We start from the raw sequence: 18420 nt of genomic DNA, 5'->3' as shown, positions 1-18420 counted from the left end.
GGGGGGAGGGATAGTTAACAAGATCCCATGTTTTCATTGGAAACAAACAATGACCCATTTAGTAATCTGTTTAGTTAATATCCAGTTTTGTTAACTTGTTTTTGAAATCAGTTTTCAATTGGTGATCGCATTTACAACAGTGTGCATCAATTTTGGCTCAAATCTCTAGCAGTTGCAATCAAGTCAATGTAACCTCAATACAATGTATTTTGCATTCACCTTGCCTTCATTATTACTTTTACATTATCAATGCTATTCATGTTTTCTGTTTTCGGATTATTAAATTGAGAGGGATAAAATGCAATAACTTACATGTTCACTGTACCATCAGAAGTCAAAGTAAATTGAGATATACGTATCCGATATGAAACCGGAGTTAACAATTGTATGAAAATGCTGAGATATGGTTTGAAGTGATGATCAATTATGGCTCTCACTTATCGTTCTGTTTGAACTTTTAATTAGGATTTGTATTTGTATAAATAACCTAGCCAGGGAGGGCATTTATTTGAATTGAATTTGCATAACTTTGTTTTGTAAAATGTCTTCATAATTATTTTTGCATTAATTTCTTCGCTCTATGCTAATTCACTTTTCTCGCTGATTTTCTCTCTGTTGGTTGGATGTCTCTCAAGCCACTGTTATTACGCTTGCAATTAGCAAGCGTTGTCAAACTGGAATATATACTTTTTTCGGGTTAACAACTTGTCTAACAGAATCACTTGTAATTTCGGTTCATAATGAATTCAAACGTCTATGCGTTCCCAGTCAACAGCCTGAAGGTAACGAATATGCTGAGACGGCAAAGGTCTTGGTTTCGAATCTGACCCAGGACCTGTTTTTTTTCTAACGGGAAATAATCTGTTTCAAATAAAATTGTAGGCCAATTATAGGTCTGCTTATCTGTTGTCGACTTGGTTGTCAAATCTTGAAATTGTTTTTTTCTGCGCGCATTTTTCTTGAGTATTACTTTTAGGGTTTGATTTTCCCCTACAATTTGTAGTTTTAATTGTCTTGACTTCGCATTTCCTTCTTAGTTTTTATTGTTTCGCTTTAAAAGATTCCTCGACCAAAATTATTTCGGCCTATTTTTATCGGATTAATCGCCTAATTTTGGGTCGTTTCAAGGGAAACATAATTTGAACACTCGCATCCGCACTTTTCTTGTTGATTGTATGTTTACTAATCGGTTTATTGGATTTTTTTTTATGGAAACTTATCTCCAAATTCATTGGAAAAATTTTAGTTTTTCTCAAACTTTTACTGATTTTCAAAATGGGGCATCAATTGAAAGACCGCCTAGTCTCCCTGAGCCTGCAGACTTCCGTAGAGTATCTTCTTATTTCACCCCTCTGTCTATAACCTTCATAAAAGTGTGTGGGGGAGTATTTGCCCCATATTTTTGCGGGGGGGGGGGAATATTTGACCCATGTTTTTGATTTTTTTTCTCGAATTTTTTACATACAAAGTTAGTGTATGCCTTCAGTTTTTCATAATCTAAAGGTTTACATGCGAAGCTGTGTCTATTTGTATTTGTTGCCACTTTTGCTGCATAGCATTGGCAATTTATTAGCATATGTAGCTGCTTTGTTGGTGACTAGTGTTTGCCGGTTGTTAAGTGTTCGTGGCCGAGAGGGCAGAACGTGAGACTCTAATTTTCGAGGTCGTAGGCTCGAAGCCCATACGTAGCAAAGTTTTACTAGTTCGAGACTTATTTCTAATAAGTCTCGAACTAGTAAAACTTGAAATCGTTTTTTTCTGCGCGCATCTTTCTTGAGTATTACTTTTAGTGTTTGATTTTCTCCTACAGTTTGTAGTTTTAATTGTCTTGACTTCGCATTTCCTTCTTAGTTTTTATTGCTTCGCTTTAAAAGATTCCTCGACCAAAATTATTTCGGCCTATTTTTATCGGATTAATCGCCTAATTTTGGGTCGTTTCAAGGGAAACATAATTTGAACACTCGCATCCGCACTTTTCTTGTTGATTGTATGTTTACTAATCGGTTTATTGGATTTTTTTTCATGGAAAATTATCTCCAAATTCATTGGAAAAATTTTAGTTTTTCTCAAACTTTTACTGATTTTCAAAATGGGGCATCAATTGAAAGACCGCCTAGTCTCCCTGAGCCTGCAGACTTCCGTAGAGTATCTTCTTATTTCACCCCTCTGTCTATAACCTTCATAAAAGTGTGTGGGGGAGTATTTGCCCCATATTTTTGCGGGGGGGGGGGGGGGGAATATTTGACCCATGTTTTTGATTTTTTTTCTCGAATTTTTTACATACAAAGTTAGAGTGTATGCCTTCAGTTTTTCATAATCTAAAAGTTTACATGCGAAGCTGTGTCTATTTGTGTTTGTTGCCACTTTTGCTGCATAGCATTGGCAATTTATTAGCATATGTAGCTGCTTTGTTGGTGACTAGTGTTTGCCGGTTGTTAAGTGTTCGTGGCCGAGAGGGCAGGGCGTGAGACTCTAATTTTCGAGGTCGTAGGCTCGAAGCCCATACGTAGCAAAGTTTTACTAGTTCGAGACTTAATTCTATTTTTAATTTGTTTTATAAAGCTGGTTTTTGGTCGTGTTCTCACTAGTGTTTGCGAAGTGCAGTTTTGTCTCTGTGTTTACAAGTATGTCCAAGAAAACTAAAGGAAAACTGGTTTTGGAAGCTTCATTTAGCTTTTTCTTGAAAATATATGTTTTTTAAATATAAATTATTGTTTTTTGTCATCTATTGTTTGTCATTCATTTTTGAAAATAAATGTGTCTTTTATGTCTAATTCACTTACTTTCTACGAGTTTTTATAGTTTTCTCATCGCATACCCCTTAAAAGCGATACAAGTTTTGAGAAAAAAAAAGAAAAAACATCCATTATCGAAGGGTAGTGAACTTAGTTATATTGTGGTCGGAACTTTCGGTGCAACGTGCACAGCTGCGGGCTATCGTTGATTCTATGGTCTGGGCTTATGTTGCCTCGCCCTCAAGCAACGGGCTCAGATCATGGTTGGCCTCCAACTTTCATGTTTTGTCCCATTTTCTTTAAGGGGCATATCATGTTTTGTCCATTTTCTTTAAGGGGCATATCATGCGTCTGGTGGTATATAATTGAGTCGAAAATTCAACCAGATACAATATAAACCAGCCGAAAATACCTAAATGTTACAGAAGCTGTAACAATTTTTTAACAGTTAAAGTCTGCAAGCTTCACTCAAATCACAAAACTCTTATCTTATTTATATAAGCAGTGACATAACATTCGGCTAGTTCACATGCTCTTCGCTTTGCCAATGTATCTGCAACTGTCCTCACATTTTTCCACTAACCCGTTTCGCCACACTAAAGTTAGTCACATCTCACCCCTTAAATCTCATGATTAAGTCCCGACATGAGTGTACGCGTAAAAGGACGTACGTAGTTGATGTTAAGGTAGTAACAAAGAAGTAACAAAAAAGTTTAGGTGAGCTTTGTTTGACGCAACTATAATTTGGTTAGTTCTTTCCAGTCACTTCGTGACGTGGTCGGAACAAACATTTTGGCACATAGAAGTTGAATTTAAGTTCTGGGGTCTTATGCGTTAAGCGGCCCAAAATTAGGAAAATAGTCAGAAATTTTATTTCAAATTGAAAACACGTAATCAACATACAATTACTTCAGTTATTACATATTATACGAGCCAATCAGGATTAATCTCAGTATCAATCAAAATGGCTGACCTAGTTGCTTGAATTTGATTGGCTAATATTAGCCAATCAGGATCAGTTTAAGTTTTCATATTGCTTCAATTTTGATTTTTGGGCCGTTTAACGCATAAGACCCGAGTTCTGTTTCATTTCAGGACGTCCGAGACGCTGTGGCTGGCTGGACTGCATGTTGCTCAAGTACTCGTGCATGATCAATGGATTCACTGCACTCGCCCTAACCAAACTTGACATCCTGGACGAGCTGGAAACAATCAAGGTAAGAGGTAATCGTCATGGGAATGGGGATGATTGTTTACTCGCGTCAAACATGCAAAATGAGTTAAAATAAGTTCAAGAGGCAGAAATATCGGCTTGAACGCACATGTATGGGTCAATTGTTGTTTTTCATACAGTTTTCTCTGGCAGAAATCATAAATTGTTAGGTGCAGAGTTGGCCATGCAAGGCAATTATCCAGAAAATTTTACCAACATCTTTTCGTCTTACAGCTGGAAAACAATTGTCTAAATTGTTGAATTGTTTGCGAATAAATCTTTGTAAGCGCAACTCATTTTAAAACGTTGATATCTCATTCTCATAACTTGAAAGTATATTATTGCTCATTTGGTCGTGTTCTCGCTTGTGTTTTTGAAATCACATGTTTCATGCCGAATAACTATAGAAAATTCAGTCAGTATCAAACACATACCTTCAGCTTTTGGTGGCCCCTACTTGTTTTGTATCTAGACATACAAAAACGTTGGTCCACTTAATTGTTTTTTCAACATATAATTTTTCGACTTATTTATTTCTATGTTTGTGTTGAATCCCAAAGTGTGCTAAGCTCCGCTTCGCCTCTCTGTTGTTAATATGCAATCCAACAAATAACCATTACGAGGTCAAAGTGTGGTTTTTTATGAATTGTTAGCGTATTCTGCAGCAGACTAAAAAGATTTCCAAAGTTAATAATATTGAGTCACAGAAGAACATTAATTACATACATATAAAAGGACTCTCATTTCATGCTCTTCAGATGGCTTGCTCAATTTCATAATCTAAATTTAACCACTTCTGGTGGCTAATTACTACAGGGTAGTTTCAGGGGGACCTGCCTAGAGTTCCTGTTTGATTACACATGCGAAGCTTGTGTGATAGTATGTACTCTGTTTTCCAACTTTAGGCGCAAATATTAACGTTCATTTGGAAAGTTTGGTCAAATATAAGTGTTCACCAGCTATTAAGTACAGCCAATATATTAGAATTCATTTCAAATATTAGTGTTCAATTATAAGTGATCATCAGCTATTAAGTGCAGCCAAGGTCAAAGATATTAACACAGACTATTTTATTACCAATAGCATTTTAGCTTCAAGGTATCATGGATCTGTAGCGTAAAGGTAAGGAGATCCGTAAAGGTAAGGAGATCTGTAGCGTAAAGGGAAGGATATCCGCAACAGAATAAGAGGGTTCGAACCTGAACAGGTTTGGATGTTTCCAATGAACTTTTTCGTATACTAATTAAAATGCATCCGCTCTATAAATTGAGGCATGTTATTTAGTAAAATTCTTCTTTTTCAAATTGACTTGCACTGCTAATGCGTCATAATTGGCCTGCGTCCTTCAACAATTATAATGACTCATAATTGGCGTGCGTCAGTTAAGAAGTTTTGTAGACTCAAAGTTTTCTTCATTCAGTTTTTCCCAGTAGCGTTACCGTTCATATTTTTGCTTGTGTGTGCGAAGTGCAACTTCGCCTCTGTGTAAAAAAAGGTATTATGATAGTGCATGGGTATTTTATTTTTTTGAGTTGCTTCGGAAATTTCTAATTTTTTTTCTCTCAAAAACTCTTTACTTATTTTTTGCTTTCCTCTTTTTTCTATAGCCTTCGAAAAGGTCTGTGAGCCTTCGAAAAGGTCTCTTTTACCGCTTTTTTGCTTTACCCTTATTTCTTTAGCCTTCGAAACCGTCTGTGAACGGATTATTTGACCGAATTTTTTCTTTTTTTTTTCGTTTTCTCTAAAACTAACGTGCCAAATCTGAGATTTTGGTTTCAAGGATTATAAGGAATTTGAAAAGCTTCCCTCCACATGCGATTACTCCCATTTTTTTTTGACAAACAAATTTTGGCCCTTGGAAAAGTCAATTTTTTTTGAGTTTTTGAAAAGTTTTACTTTTCTCGAGAAGTAACCTGCCAAAACGAGGTTTCTGGATTCGAAATATCATTTTGGGTGATTTTGTTCAGCGTGAGCGATTGCTCTCATTTTTTAAAAAAGAAATAGCTATGATTCTCGGAATTTTCAACTGTCTGATTTGTTGACCGTTTTTTGGACTTCTCGCCAAATCTAATATCATTCGTTCAATCAACCCAACATGTTGTTGGAAAGTTAACTTCATAGTTTTCTAAGCCCAGTTTTTTTTAGAAAAAAGTTATGGCCCCTAAACAAGTGAATGTTTTGAAAATTGGACAGTTTTTTGGAAGTTGTTTGACTCTACGCAAAAGTTGTTGTGCCAATTCTCAGATTAAATGTTCGATCAAAAAACCCGAGAGTGGAAATCTTCATCACTTCACCGGTCACGACCTGCTTTTCGGCAGAATAAAAGTCTAATTTCAGAAATATTGACCGTTTGAACGTTGACCGTTTTTTTAGAAACTTTTTAAAAACTACCCTATGAAATCTGAGATAAAACTTCAATGGAGAGAAGCGGCGGCCGTCTAGAAGCGGCTTCTCTTTTTTTTCAAGAGAAAGGTTATTTTTTTGAGAAAATTTACCATCTCAAAAATTAAAAATTCTTGTCACCTAATTGAGTAGAGAATGAACTGAGGTTTTGGGCAAAGTCCTCTTTTTGAAATAAGGCATATCGTACCGCATCGGCATGACAAATTCAAAAAAATAACAATTATGTACCTCCATACATGTGAGCGTTTTTATGATTCACGAACTATGTGTTTTTATGATTTTGTTGTATCACAAGTGGTCTGAACCTCTACTTTGCTTCTGCGTAAATTAAAATAAGACTATGCTTGTATATTATGCTTTTAATTTTCAAATTTTTATACGACAATGTGAGTTTAAGTTTAAACAAAATTGCTCGTTTCACAAAAATTTTTGTACCCCCACACGCTATGTTATGTACAACTAGACTCCTCGTACATTTATTGCGACAATGTCCGGATTGTTTCGACTGCCTCTTGGCCATATCGAATATTTTCTGGAAAATAAAATACTGAAAAACTATAAGTTTTGGACAATATCAAAGATCAAGTGTGAAAATTATTACGATCACTTAGCCAGCCTCAATTCAATTTGGAACGATTTTGTTGTGCGGCATACTTCGTCACGCTTAAATGCGAAAAATGATCGGAGGTAAAAATTTGTTTCGAATTTGATATTTGTAAAAAATTGTTTGTGAAAATCTTATTTCGATCGCCGAAAATGTTCTGGAAAAAAACCACCCCAAGCACAAATATTCCATTTTCTTCGAAAGTCGGAACTCAAACTTAGGTAGAAATAGTTTTCTCAAAATCAAACGAAAAGCTCTATAACATAAAATACTTATTAATTTGCATTAACGAACCGTCAACAACAAGCCTACTTAACGCACGCACTTGATCAACCTACTTTAACGACTTGCAGAAGGTGTATCGGATTATACCGCTTGGATTATTCATCAGCCCTCGAACTCACATCGTACCTTTTAAAGAATTAGCGATTGGTATTTTAGCAATCAAGCCTAGCAATTAGGCAAACAAACTCTGAAACGTTTAAAATAAGCACTCTAATTTTTGAAAAATTTTGAATCCTGTTCGTAATAACTAAAAATCATGTCCGAAAGAAGGCCAAACACATTTAAACAACTTCTACAGGATACAGAAAATAAGTTGATGAAAAATAGAAACATTTGTACACAAAAAATCGATTTGTTGAGAAAATGAACAATAATAATGAAACAGCAGAAAATTATTAAAGTAAAATCTTGTAGCGTTTGAATCAAAACTTTGTTTTGTATAAAAAATTTAATTTTGTTTTCGCTTTAATAAATCGATTTATTGTTCAATCAAGTACTTAGTATTATCGCAATTGCGCGTTGCATTTTCTAAAATGATATTCATTTTGGTTTTAATTAAAATTTTTATTCTTCTATTTATTCCATTTATTTAATCCCCTATGACGCCATTACACAATGTACATGGGAGTGGAAATAAATATGCAATTACCCCCCCCCCCCCCCTCACCCCTCCCCACCTACTTACCTACCCCCAGGTCTAAAAGTCTAAAAGTAGCGAATGTGAGGATGGGTGAGTAGGTGTGACCGCGAACGTAGTAGCGGGTGTTTTTAAGGGGATGGGCGAAGGAAAAGAAGGAGAGAGGAAATTAATGCTCAGAGGGCGTTAAAAATTGAGTAAATTCAGATTTTGAGCAGACCGTGAGTAATTCAGAAATCAGAAGTTGTTGCAAGCTTTGCTTACAATTAAAAAAAATCATGAAGATTATTATCCATTGTGCGAATAGATTTGATCCTCCTCTTTGAACGTATGGGCGTGTATCCCTCGTCGAGGTGCTCGATTTATGTTATTTTGCTAAAAATTGGTATGTTTCGACTGTCCCGGTCAAACTTTGGTATGTTTCGAATTTCTGGACCAACTTTCGGTATGTTATGACTTTCTTGACCAAATTTTGTTATGTTTCGACTTTCTCGACCCGACCCAACAAAGAATCGTTAACTTTTTCGACTCTATTCATATATGTTTTGAGTTTTTTTTACCAAAACTAGTTAATTTTTGACTTACTTGACCCAGATGCGGATCTAGGATTTTCTCGAACGTTGAGGATTTTCAAAAGAAAAATTCGAAAATTTTGTCGAACTTATTAGGTCGAACAAACTGATTTTATAAGCTCCTCCAATTCAGTAATTCAGTATAGAGACAGACCCCATTTGGACCAAATTTTTTGCGCCGCAGGCAATTTTTTTTCAAAAAAAAGCAGGCCAAAAAAGGCGTTATTCGGCACTTTTTGGAAAATTTCGACAAGAAAATCGCGTTTTTTCAGCACGCGCCCCCCCCTCAAAATTAGTATATATTAGCGCCGAAGCCGCATTTAGAAAAGTTTTGAGGTCAGCCAGCCAAAATTGGATATCTCCAAATAGTACAAAGGCAAAGGGGGACCCTTTGGGTCGGCAGGGAGTCGAATCCCTGAGGGGGGAGGCGTCCATCCCCCCTAAATCCGATAGTGACTTAACCTATGATTCGACTGAGCTCGACCTAAGTTTCGAACAATAGTCATACGTGTAAAAATTCGAAGGGTGGTGTGTAAAAGGAGAAATTGTCACCATTAATTTTTTGTTTATTCAGATCAAATTTGAAAAAAAAATTAATTCGAAGAAAAAAAAGAGAAAAAGAAATGCAACAAAAAACGCAGTTATGTTTTTAGAAGCGGAAAAAGGTAATTGCGCCATTACATCTAAATAATACCAAATCACGTGGCAATGTTTATAGGCATACAAGTGGACTACGTAGTTGCGTATGGAAGGGAGACTCCGATGGCCAATGGGGGATTTATCAGTGCTGTTGTGGTGTTCGGACTCATTGGCGTGTTGATTCTAGTCGCCACCACCTGGGGCATCTCAAAGAGATTATACGGTAGGTATGGTGATAGAAGTACTCATCTTGTGATATTACTTTCAAAATTGAGAAGCTTCTTTCGAAATTTATAAAACAGAAACACTAGTATCGAGCTCCAAAATTAGTATCCGATATTGTGTTCGGATTACTCGAATTCTGTTATTAATTTCAAAATTGAGAAGTTTTTCGTTTTTCAAAAATTTTAGGCATAAACACGAGTATCGATCTCAAAAATTAATCTGTAATAAAAGGCAACAAACGCTTCCGAAAAAATGTTCACTTAATTTTAGGAATGTATCAAAATGGTATGAAGAAAGACAGTGGGTACAATCAAGAGCTGAGCGTTCAAGATGGTTGCGAATTGGTTCAAGAACCTGATATAAAACAAGACCGCATTATCACCTTAGATTCGAACACTTCAAATCTAGTTATAGCAGAACGATTCTTGGAGTGCTTTTATTTCTTCGCCAACCTCACTAAAATTTTGTGTTTGTATTTGAGATTGCGGATGAAACATACTTGGACTGACATTGAATGAGTGTATGATAGCTTTTTTGAAGGTTTTTTAAAATGTAGTGCTTTGTAAGGCTATAAATTTTATAAAAAGTTCATCGCAGCCAAGATATCCAGTCAATAAAAATTCTCAGTTTAGTTAAGTGCCACTCTGTGAAATCATGCCCCACACGCTATGAAGTGTACAACTAGACTCCTCGTACGTTTATCGCGAGAAATTCCGGAGTGTTTTGACTGCCTCTTGGCCATATCGAATTTTTTCTGGAAAATAAAATACTGAAAAACTATAAGTTTTGGACAATATCAAAGATCAAGTGTGAAAATTATTACGATCACTTAGCCAGCCTCAATTCAATTTGGAACGATTTTGTTGTGCGGGATACTTCGTCACGCTTAAATGCGAAAAAATATCGGAGGTAAAACTTTGTTTCGAGTTTGATATTTGTAAAAAAATTGTTTGTGAAAACCTTATTTTGATCGCCGAAACTGTTCTGGAAAAAAACCACCCCAAGCACAAATATTCCGTTTTCTTTGAAAGTCGAAACTCAAACCTAGGTAGAAATAGTTTTCTCAAAATCAAACGAAGAGCTCTATTACATAAAATACTTAGTAATTTGCAATAACGAACCGTCAACAACAAGCCTTCTTAACGCAAGCACTTGATCGTGACGGTGTATCAACCTACTTGAACGACTTGCAGAAGGTGTATCGGATTATACCGCTTGGATTATTCATCAGCCCTCTAACTCACATCGTACCTTTTAAAAAATTAGCAATCGGTATTTTAGCAATCAAGCCTAGCAATTAGGCAAACAAACTCTGAAACGTTTAAAACAAGCACTCTAATTTTTGAAAAATTTTGAATCCTGTTCAAAATAACTAAAAATCATGTCCGAAAAAAAGGCCAAACACATACACATTTAAACAACTTCTACAGGACACAAAGAATAAGTTGATGACAAAGAGAAACATTTGTTCATAAAAAATCGATTTGTTAAACAAACAAACAATTATAATGAAACAGGAGAAAATTATTAAAGTAAAATCTTGTCGCGTTTGAATCAGAAATTTGGTTTGTATAAAAAATTTGATTTTGTTTTCTCTTTAATAAATCGATTTATTGTTCAATTCAGTACTTAGTATTTTCGCAATTGCGCGTTGTGTTCTCTAAAATGATATTCATTTTGGTTTGAAATAAAATTCTTTTTCTATTTATTCCATTTATTTAATCCCCTGTGACGCCATCGCACACAATGAACATGGGAGTGGAAACAAATATGCAATAACCCCCTACCCCCCACCTATGCGTCGACTGTGCTCGACCTATGTTTCGACAGTGCTCAGCCTGTTTTTTGACTGTGCTCGACCTATGTTTCGACAGTGCTCAGCCTGTTTTTCGACTGTACTCGACCTACGTTTTCTTTTTCTCGACCCAAGTCGGGTTTGTTTCAAATGTACTCGACCTATGTTTTATTTTTCTCCACCCAAGTCGGGTATGTTTCGACTGTGCTCGACCTATGTTTCGACAGTGCTCAGCTTGTTTTTCGACTGTGCTCGACCTGTTTTTCGACTGTACTCGACCTATGTTTTATTTTTCTCGACCCAAATCGGGTATGTTTCAACTGTACTCGACCAATGTTTTATTTTTCTTGACCCAATTCGGGTATGTTTCAACTGTACTCGACCTATGTTTTATTTTTCTCGACCCAAGTCGGGTATGTTTCAACTGTAATCGACCTATGTTTTATTTTTCTCGACCCAAGTCGGGTGTGTTTCGACTGTGCTCGACCTATGTTTCGACTTTTGCGACTATCATCTGACATGACTGAGTTTTAAAAAAAAATCATAAGGTGTGCGTTTTAATTTTGTGATGATGCTTGAACTGAAAATAGACTAAAGAAAGGAGTAAAGGCAAAATTTCGGCAACAAAATCAAATTCTCACTAATCTGGACTAAAACTGGTGATCTAAAAGAAAAATTTTGATAAGATATACTTTTTACTGACGCAGGAGCCCTTAGATGTTGAAAAATAAAAGATTTCCTCTGAAACTTCTAGTTTCCCGGAGAGTAACTCTCCTCAAATGATTGTTGCTGATTGCAACTTTCTGGTGGAGATCTTTTCTGAGCAGATTCCAGCTTTGTGCTCGACTTAGAATTGCTTATCGACCGCGAAATTTCAGTCGAATAACTGCGCTTGCTTGACTTCTAAAATAGAAACTTAATTCGAGCACCTCGACTCGTGATTAAAGATTTTATACATCTCATTTATTTCTGACGCGACCTTTTTGTTGGAATGTGGGACTTTGACCATGACAGTTTTTCCAATTAATAATTATTAAAATATAGGAGTTATCCAAATGCAAGAGCAGCGGAATGCCGGTGTCATGTGCTCTGTGAGGACGAAACAAAGTTTGACTGCAACAATAGCTACTTTTTACAGAAAGTAGGTGTTGTCCTGTTGCTAATTAAACATTAAACAGTAAATAAAGTTGAACGATTGAGAAATGACACATTTAATATTTCATGATCAAAATGCTATTAGCTCAACAACTCAATAGCTTGAGTTATCTCAAACATTTTATACTTGATTTTTTTTGCTTGAACAGCGATGTCTCTTAGTTGGTCAAATTTGTTTCTTTTAGTTTTGATCCCAAACTCTTTCCAACAGATCAACAATCCAAAACTTTTGATTCAAAACGCACACCAAAGAGTCAACAATTTCCTAGAAATACCCACTAACGATCTCTTCTCGTCAGCCAGAGTTCTAAAGCATCTGCAACGTTACCTCGTGCAAAACAAGCAGGATGAAAATCTACTTTTAGAAAATGATTCACTAGGACGAACGCAGTGTCAAAAAGACAATCGGTTTATTCGAAAGGCCGCCAACGTTTCGGAGAACTTCAAGTTTTGGGACTCTTATGCAGTCCCAGGCACGGGATTCGCTCTTCTTCATGTCGTGTTTGCAGGTCAGCCTGAAGAATGTGTGAACATCAAATCAGATCCTTCTGCAGTAGACAGCTCTTTCCCCGACAGTGGGCCATTCATTGTGTCATTCGGAACCAAAACCGGCACCCCATTATCTCTTGGAACATGCATGCCACTCTCTTGTTCCAATGCACAAGTGGCTGAATATTTCGCTATCCTGCTTCCTGCTTTGGGTAAGAGTTTAAATAAATGCTGATAAAATCAAGGAAGTTCATATTTGCCCGCATTGATTTCAGTTTTCCCGTGATTCTAATTTTTGCAAAATGATCATTTGCGTTAAAGTTGAGCTCTGATGAGCTAATTATGGCAAATAAGTTTTAAAATCCAATAAATAAAAACCATGCCCTCGAACATTGCTCAACTATTCAATTTTCGCCCCTAGTATTAAAGGGGGTATGAATATCAAGGCAAAATACGTCGATATTTAGTTTCGGAGTAACTAGTCATAATGTCAAGTTTATTAAGTTGCGGAATTTATTGCTCGAACAATAGTCATACGTGTAAAAATTCGAAGGGTGGTGTGTAAAAGGAGAAAGTTCACCATTAATTTTTTGTTCATTCAGATCAAATTTGAAAAAAAAATAATTCGAAGAAAAAAAAAGAGAAAACGAAATGCAACAAAAAACACAGTTAAGTTTTTAGAAGCGGAAAAAGGCAATTGCGCCATTACATCGAAATGCTACCAAATCACGTGGCAATGTTTATAGGCATACAAGTGGACTACGTAGCTGCGTATGGAAGGGAGACTCCGATGGCCAATGGGGGATTTATCAGTGCTGTTGTGGTGTTCGGACTCATTGGCGTGTTGATTCTAGTCGCCACCACCTGGGGCATCTCAAAGAGAGTATACGGTAGGTATGGTGATAGAAGTACTCATCTTGTGTTTTTACTTTTAAAATTGAGAATCTTCTTTCGAAACTTATAAATTAAAAACACTAGTATCGAGCTCTAAAATTAGTATCCGATATTGTGTTCGGATTACTCGAATTCTGTTATTAATTTCAAAATTGAGAAGTTTTGTTTTTGAAAAATTTCAGGCATAAACACGAGTATCGATCTCAAAAACTAATCTGTTACAAAAGGCAACAAACGCTTCCGAAAAATTGTTCACTTAATTTTAGGAATGTATCAAAATGGTATGAAGAAAGACAGTGGGTACAATCAAGAGCTGAGCGTTCAAGATGGTTGCGAAATGGATCAAGGACCTGATATCAAACAAGACCACATCATCCCCTTGGATTCGAACACTTCAAATCTAGTTATAGCAGAACGATTCTTGGAGTGCTTTGATTTCTGCGCCAACCTCACTAAAATTTTGTGTTTGTATTTGAGATTGCGGATGAAACATACTTGGGCTGACATTGAATGAGTGTATGATAGCTTTTTTGGAGGTTTTTGAAAATATGATTTTTTAAAATGTAGTGCTTGGTAAGGCTATAAATTTTATAAAAAGTTCATCGCAGCCAAGATATCCAGTCAATGAAAATTCTCAGTTAAGTTAATTGCCACTCTGTGAAATTTGAGCGCGGGGTCCGTAAGTTTTTCTGATGCATAACTCTGGCTGAAATTTGACTGTTCAAAAAACAACTCAGTTGCAGTGCAGTTGGTTATTTGAATAAAACCCTAAGTTGCCTGATAACAGGCTTAATCTAGTCTTATGGCGCTCTATTAATTGTTGTTTTTGTATAAGGTTTCTTAATTTGTAATTCCGTTTGTGTAATGACTTCACTTGGAAACAATTTTTATTATATTTTACTATAGTTGGTTACTTGAACAATCTGTTAATCTTTTTTTAGCAATTCCAAAAGAAAAGAGTCCTAGGCAGTTTCCAGTATTGAACGGCATTCGGGTGCTCAGTTTGGGTTGGGTAATCATTGGACACGCCCTTCTGCTGCAGATCTTCTTTGTTTGCGACAACTTCCTCTACGCATATGAGCGAGGGCAGAACTTACTTTTCCAGACCATCGTTAATGGAACCACTTCGGTCGATTCATTTTTCGTAATGAGTGGATTCTTGGTCATGCATGGGTCCCTCAAAGCTATGGACACCCTTCGCAACTCGAAGTTCGGAAACCCAATGTTCTGGGCTATGTTCTACGTCCATAGACTCATAAGACTATGGCCTACTATGCTTCTGACCATTCTTTTTGTAGTGGGTTTCTATCCCCAATTGGCACCAGTTTTCTACAGTCCCTTTTACCAGAACTATCAACCCACATCTATGGTGGAACTGTGTTCCGGTTCAGGCTGGCTCTCGACTGCCTTCTTTTACAACAACATATACGAACCTGCCACAGCGTGTATAGGTGAGGCATTAGGTCATTACAAAACATAAACTGTTTATCCGAATAGTTAGATCAAATTTTCAGTTTTTTGTTCCGGCCACTCTCGAAGAGTGGGAAGTAACTATGGCGTAGTGTCCTTTTTTTATCAACTTTTTAGTCCAACTTAGTAAATGCTCGTGTGATGTCAAGTTGTTATATCATATTAAAGCCCTATTGGCCGTGATTGATATTCTAAAAAACTCAAAAAGTTATCCCAATGTCAAAAAAACTGGGCCTGATTTTTTTTGGGTCTAAATTAAGCAACGTTATTTTAATTATGGTTACTTTTTGCTTCCATTTTTCTACCAATTTAATTGCTATTTCCAGAACCTAAAAATAACCGGAAGTTTGAACAAAAAAAATTGCAAAAAGTATCTTTATTTTAGAAATTCTTCTCTTAAATCAGTTTGATCGGAACATTCTGTGCTACTTGCTAAACAACCAGTTATCTTTAATGATAAGAAAAGATAATTTCATTTAAGAAAATGAAATTTCCTAAAGTTGAGTACGTCCTACGTCCACTAAGGAAAAGGGACGTACTTAACTCAATATTGATTTTGCTCAATCGATATTTAACAAAACAAGAAATTGGAACCTTTTTTTAGTTTTGCTTAATGATGCATAAAAACTACTCATTAAATTGACTCTCAAAGGGTGGACGTGGTATGTGTCGAATGACGTGCAGTTCTTCGTCATCTCTCCGATGTTCATCATTGCGGCCAAAGTGAACAAAAAAGTGGGATACCTGTCCATAGCAGGATTGATAGCAGCCAACTCTCTTCTGGTGCTGATTGCGTCAGTTGTTAACAAAGCTCCTCCGGGAGACACGGTTAGTAGTCATAGTTTTCAATAGATGTAAGTGACCATTCTGGGCGTGGCGAGGAAAAATATTCACCTATTGCTATGCAATTATAGCTGTAATTGGGTGTCTCTCTGTGGGTGTGTCGCAAGTGAACTGTGCAATGTCTCTAACACACAATTTAGACTAGATTTTCATAATTTTTTTTTAAAGTTCATCGTAAGGGATTTGAAACGCACACTGTTCAATCCAAGTTTGGGGAATTATCTTGAAATGCCGAACAACTTGACTGCAAGCAAGTATATGGGAATATTAATCGGCATACAAGCTAACAGGCAGGTCCCTGGTGTATTTTTCCCTACAATAAACTAAGGAGAGAACTATAAAAAAAATTGGATGTTTCTGTTTTACGAAGTTTAGAGAAAGTACGAGAAACAAAAAGGCTTCATTGTACTATGGTCTAGCACCCTCTACTTAATCTCTTGCAAGCTATTCTTACAAAAGACGATGAACTAATTATTTCTGAGCAAAAAGAAGAAAAACCGAAGCTCCTCGCTCCACTCTTCCTATTCATGGCAAGATTTTCAATAGAGAGTTTCAGGGTGGCGGTGCACTTGTGAACCCAGAAATGTTCGTAACCTTCAACACCACCTCAATTTGGGCTGCGGAACGTCTGTACTTGGCACCCTATTGCCGATTCCAGACATACGGAGTTGGTCTCATTCTCGGGGTAGCCATGCACCAACGTGAACAAATAAAGGCGTACTTCGACCGGACTCCTGTTTATTTGAGAGCAGTAATGATCAAGTCAGTTTGGGCTTTTGGCTTTTTGTGTGGCATTGTTTCCTTGTATGGTCTGTACCCATATGCTAATGGGGGTCACATGGGTATTTGGTCGGCCGCTTTTTACAACGCAACTTTCCGACTTCTGTGGGGAATATTTCTTAGTATCCTTATTTTGTTATGTACATTGGGTTACGGTGGAGTCATAAATGATATTTTGTCCTCCAATTTCTGGATCCCATTTGCAAGGGTCAACTACACTACGTATATTATACACCTGGTGCTTTTGGAAATGTATATGATGACTTTTGAGCAAGATTTTCACTTTACTACTATAAACTACACTGTAACATGTGCAGGGCTGCTTTTGTGTATCAATAGTCTGTCATTGGTTTGCAGTTGTATAATAGAGGCACCCTTCATCAAACTGGAGAAGCTGATTCTGAAAAGACCGCATTAGTTGACAACAACACAAGTTGTTGCCAATTTTTCAATCTTTGTATTTGGAAAGAAACATTACATTTTAAAAAGAAATAAAGTTTTGGCCAGGATAAATATACATTATTTCTATTTTAAAAATATTTATCATCTCTATTTTGTTTGGTTATTACTACAAAGGAGAAAAGATTTCAAATTTTTAATGAATTCAAGTTTTCACTTTTTTGCTAAATATAGTACCACAAACCAACGTCAAATGGACTCGACTGATATATAATTTATAAGCCCGTTTAACCGTGATTCAATCGATATCACAAAATTTCCCTCAGAATTTTGCAGGTTCAGATGTAAATGTTTGACTTTGTGTACTATTAATAGCTAGTTAAGCGGGCGAGTAGAGCGACTATATACTAATTCAGCGGAAAAAAGTTTTTATGGTTGTAAAAAAGTAGTTTTTAAGGACTTATTTAGCGATTTCCATTTCAAAATTTATTATGAAAAAAATATATATTTGTTGCGAGTTTCGTTTTCAATTTATTTGTTAACTCTGGTAAAAAATCTGTATTTGTCCAAAAAATAAATGTATTTCAAAACAATGCCCCAAAATTAAGTATACAAACAGCAGAAACGTAACAAAATTATTTAAAAAAATTAATAGCTAACATTTTCAGTTCACAGAAATCAAAAGATACCTGAAAAAAAGGCATTTGTTCCTAACCGGTGCTTCTTCTGTGCCACAGAAGTGCCACAATGCAGGTTTTAGCGTATGTACCTTGAAATTAATGAGCATTTTATGTGCCAGCTTTCAAACAAGGAAACGAAAAATAAGCGCACGGCGTAGTTTCTCGTTAACTAACATTTTGGACAGAATTTTAATGCATTTCAAAATATTTCGGTCCCTTAAATAACTCAATTATTACCAAGTTATAATTTTTTAATCAAAAAATATTTCCGATACTTAATTAACAGTCAACCAATTCAAATAAAAATAACAGTGTTAAATTCAAAATTTGTCTTGTTAAAAAAACTGTTCATTGTCAGATCCGAACTTTGGGTTTTTGCCGTAATAGGCCTAGTCGTTACCGCGTCAAAAAGTGTAATGCAGAAGCTTAACAGTTGGAAGTTATTATTGATAAAGCTATCAAATTATTCAACTGAATTTGTTTATTTAGTTGTTTGTTAATTTGAAAAAAAAACAATATCCCAATTTGATAATGCTTGCTAATCGCAAGCGTATAACTCACAAAGCGACTGTTTAGGGTATTGGATAAAGATCGAGTTGAAT

The 18420-nt window shown here is 36.0% G+C and overlaps 2 protein-coding genes across 2 annotated transcripts in view; one reads left to right on the top strand and one right to left on the bottom strand.

The window, feature by feature from the left end:
* LOC134850967 (ADP-ribosylation factor-like protein 5B) overlaps positions 1-18420 on the bottom strand; it is a 448774-nt gene that overhangs the window by 142353 nt on the left and 288001 nt on the right. The window lies entirely within an intron of this gene.
* LOC134851091 (nose resistant to fluoxetine protein 6-like) lies at positions 12307-17293 on the top strand. Its single transcript, XM_063867014.1, has 6 exons — positions 12307-12964; positions 13499-13642; positions 13913-14110; positions 14588-15097; positions 15769-15944; positions 16516-17293. Exons 1-6 carry the CDS (start codon positions 12415-12417, stop codon positions 17155-17157), a joined length of 2220 nt encoding a protein of 739 aa, XP_063723084.1. The 5' UTR covers positions 12307-12414; the 3' UTR covers positions 17158-17293.

Source organism: Symsagittifera roscoffensis, chromosome 7 (genome assembly GCF_963678635.1).
Source record: "Symsagittifera roscoffensis chromosome 7, txSymRosc1.1, whole genome shotgun sequence".
Classification (NCBI taxonomy): domain Eukaryota; kingdom Metazoa; phylum Xenacoelomorpha; order Acoela; family Convolutidae; genus Symsagittifera; species Symsagittifera roscoffensis.
This window is presented reverse-complemented; position numbering and strand designations above follow the sequence as displayed.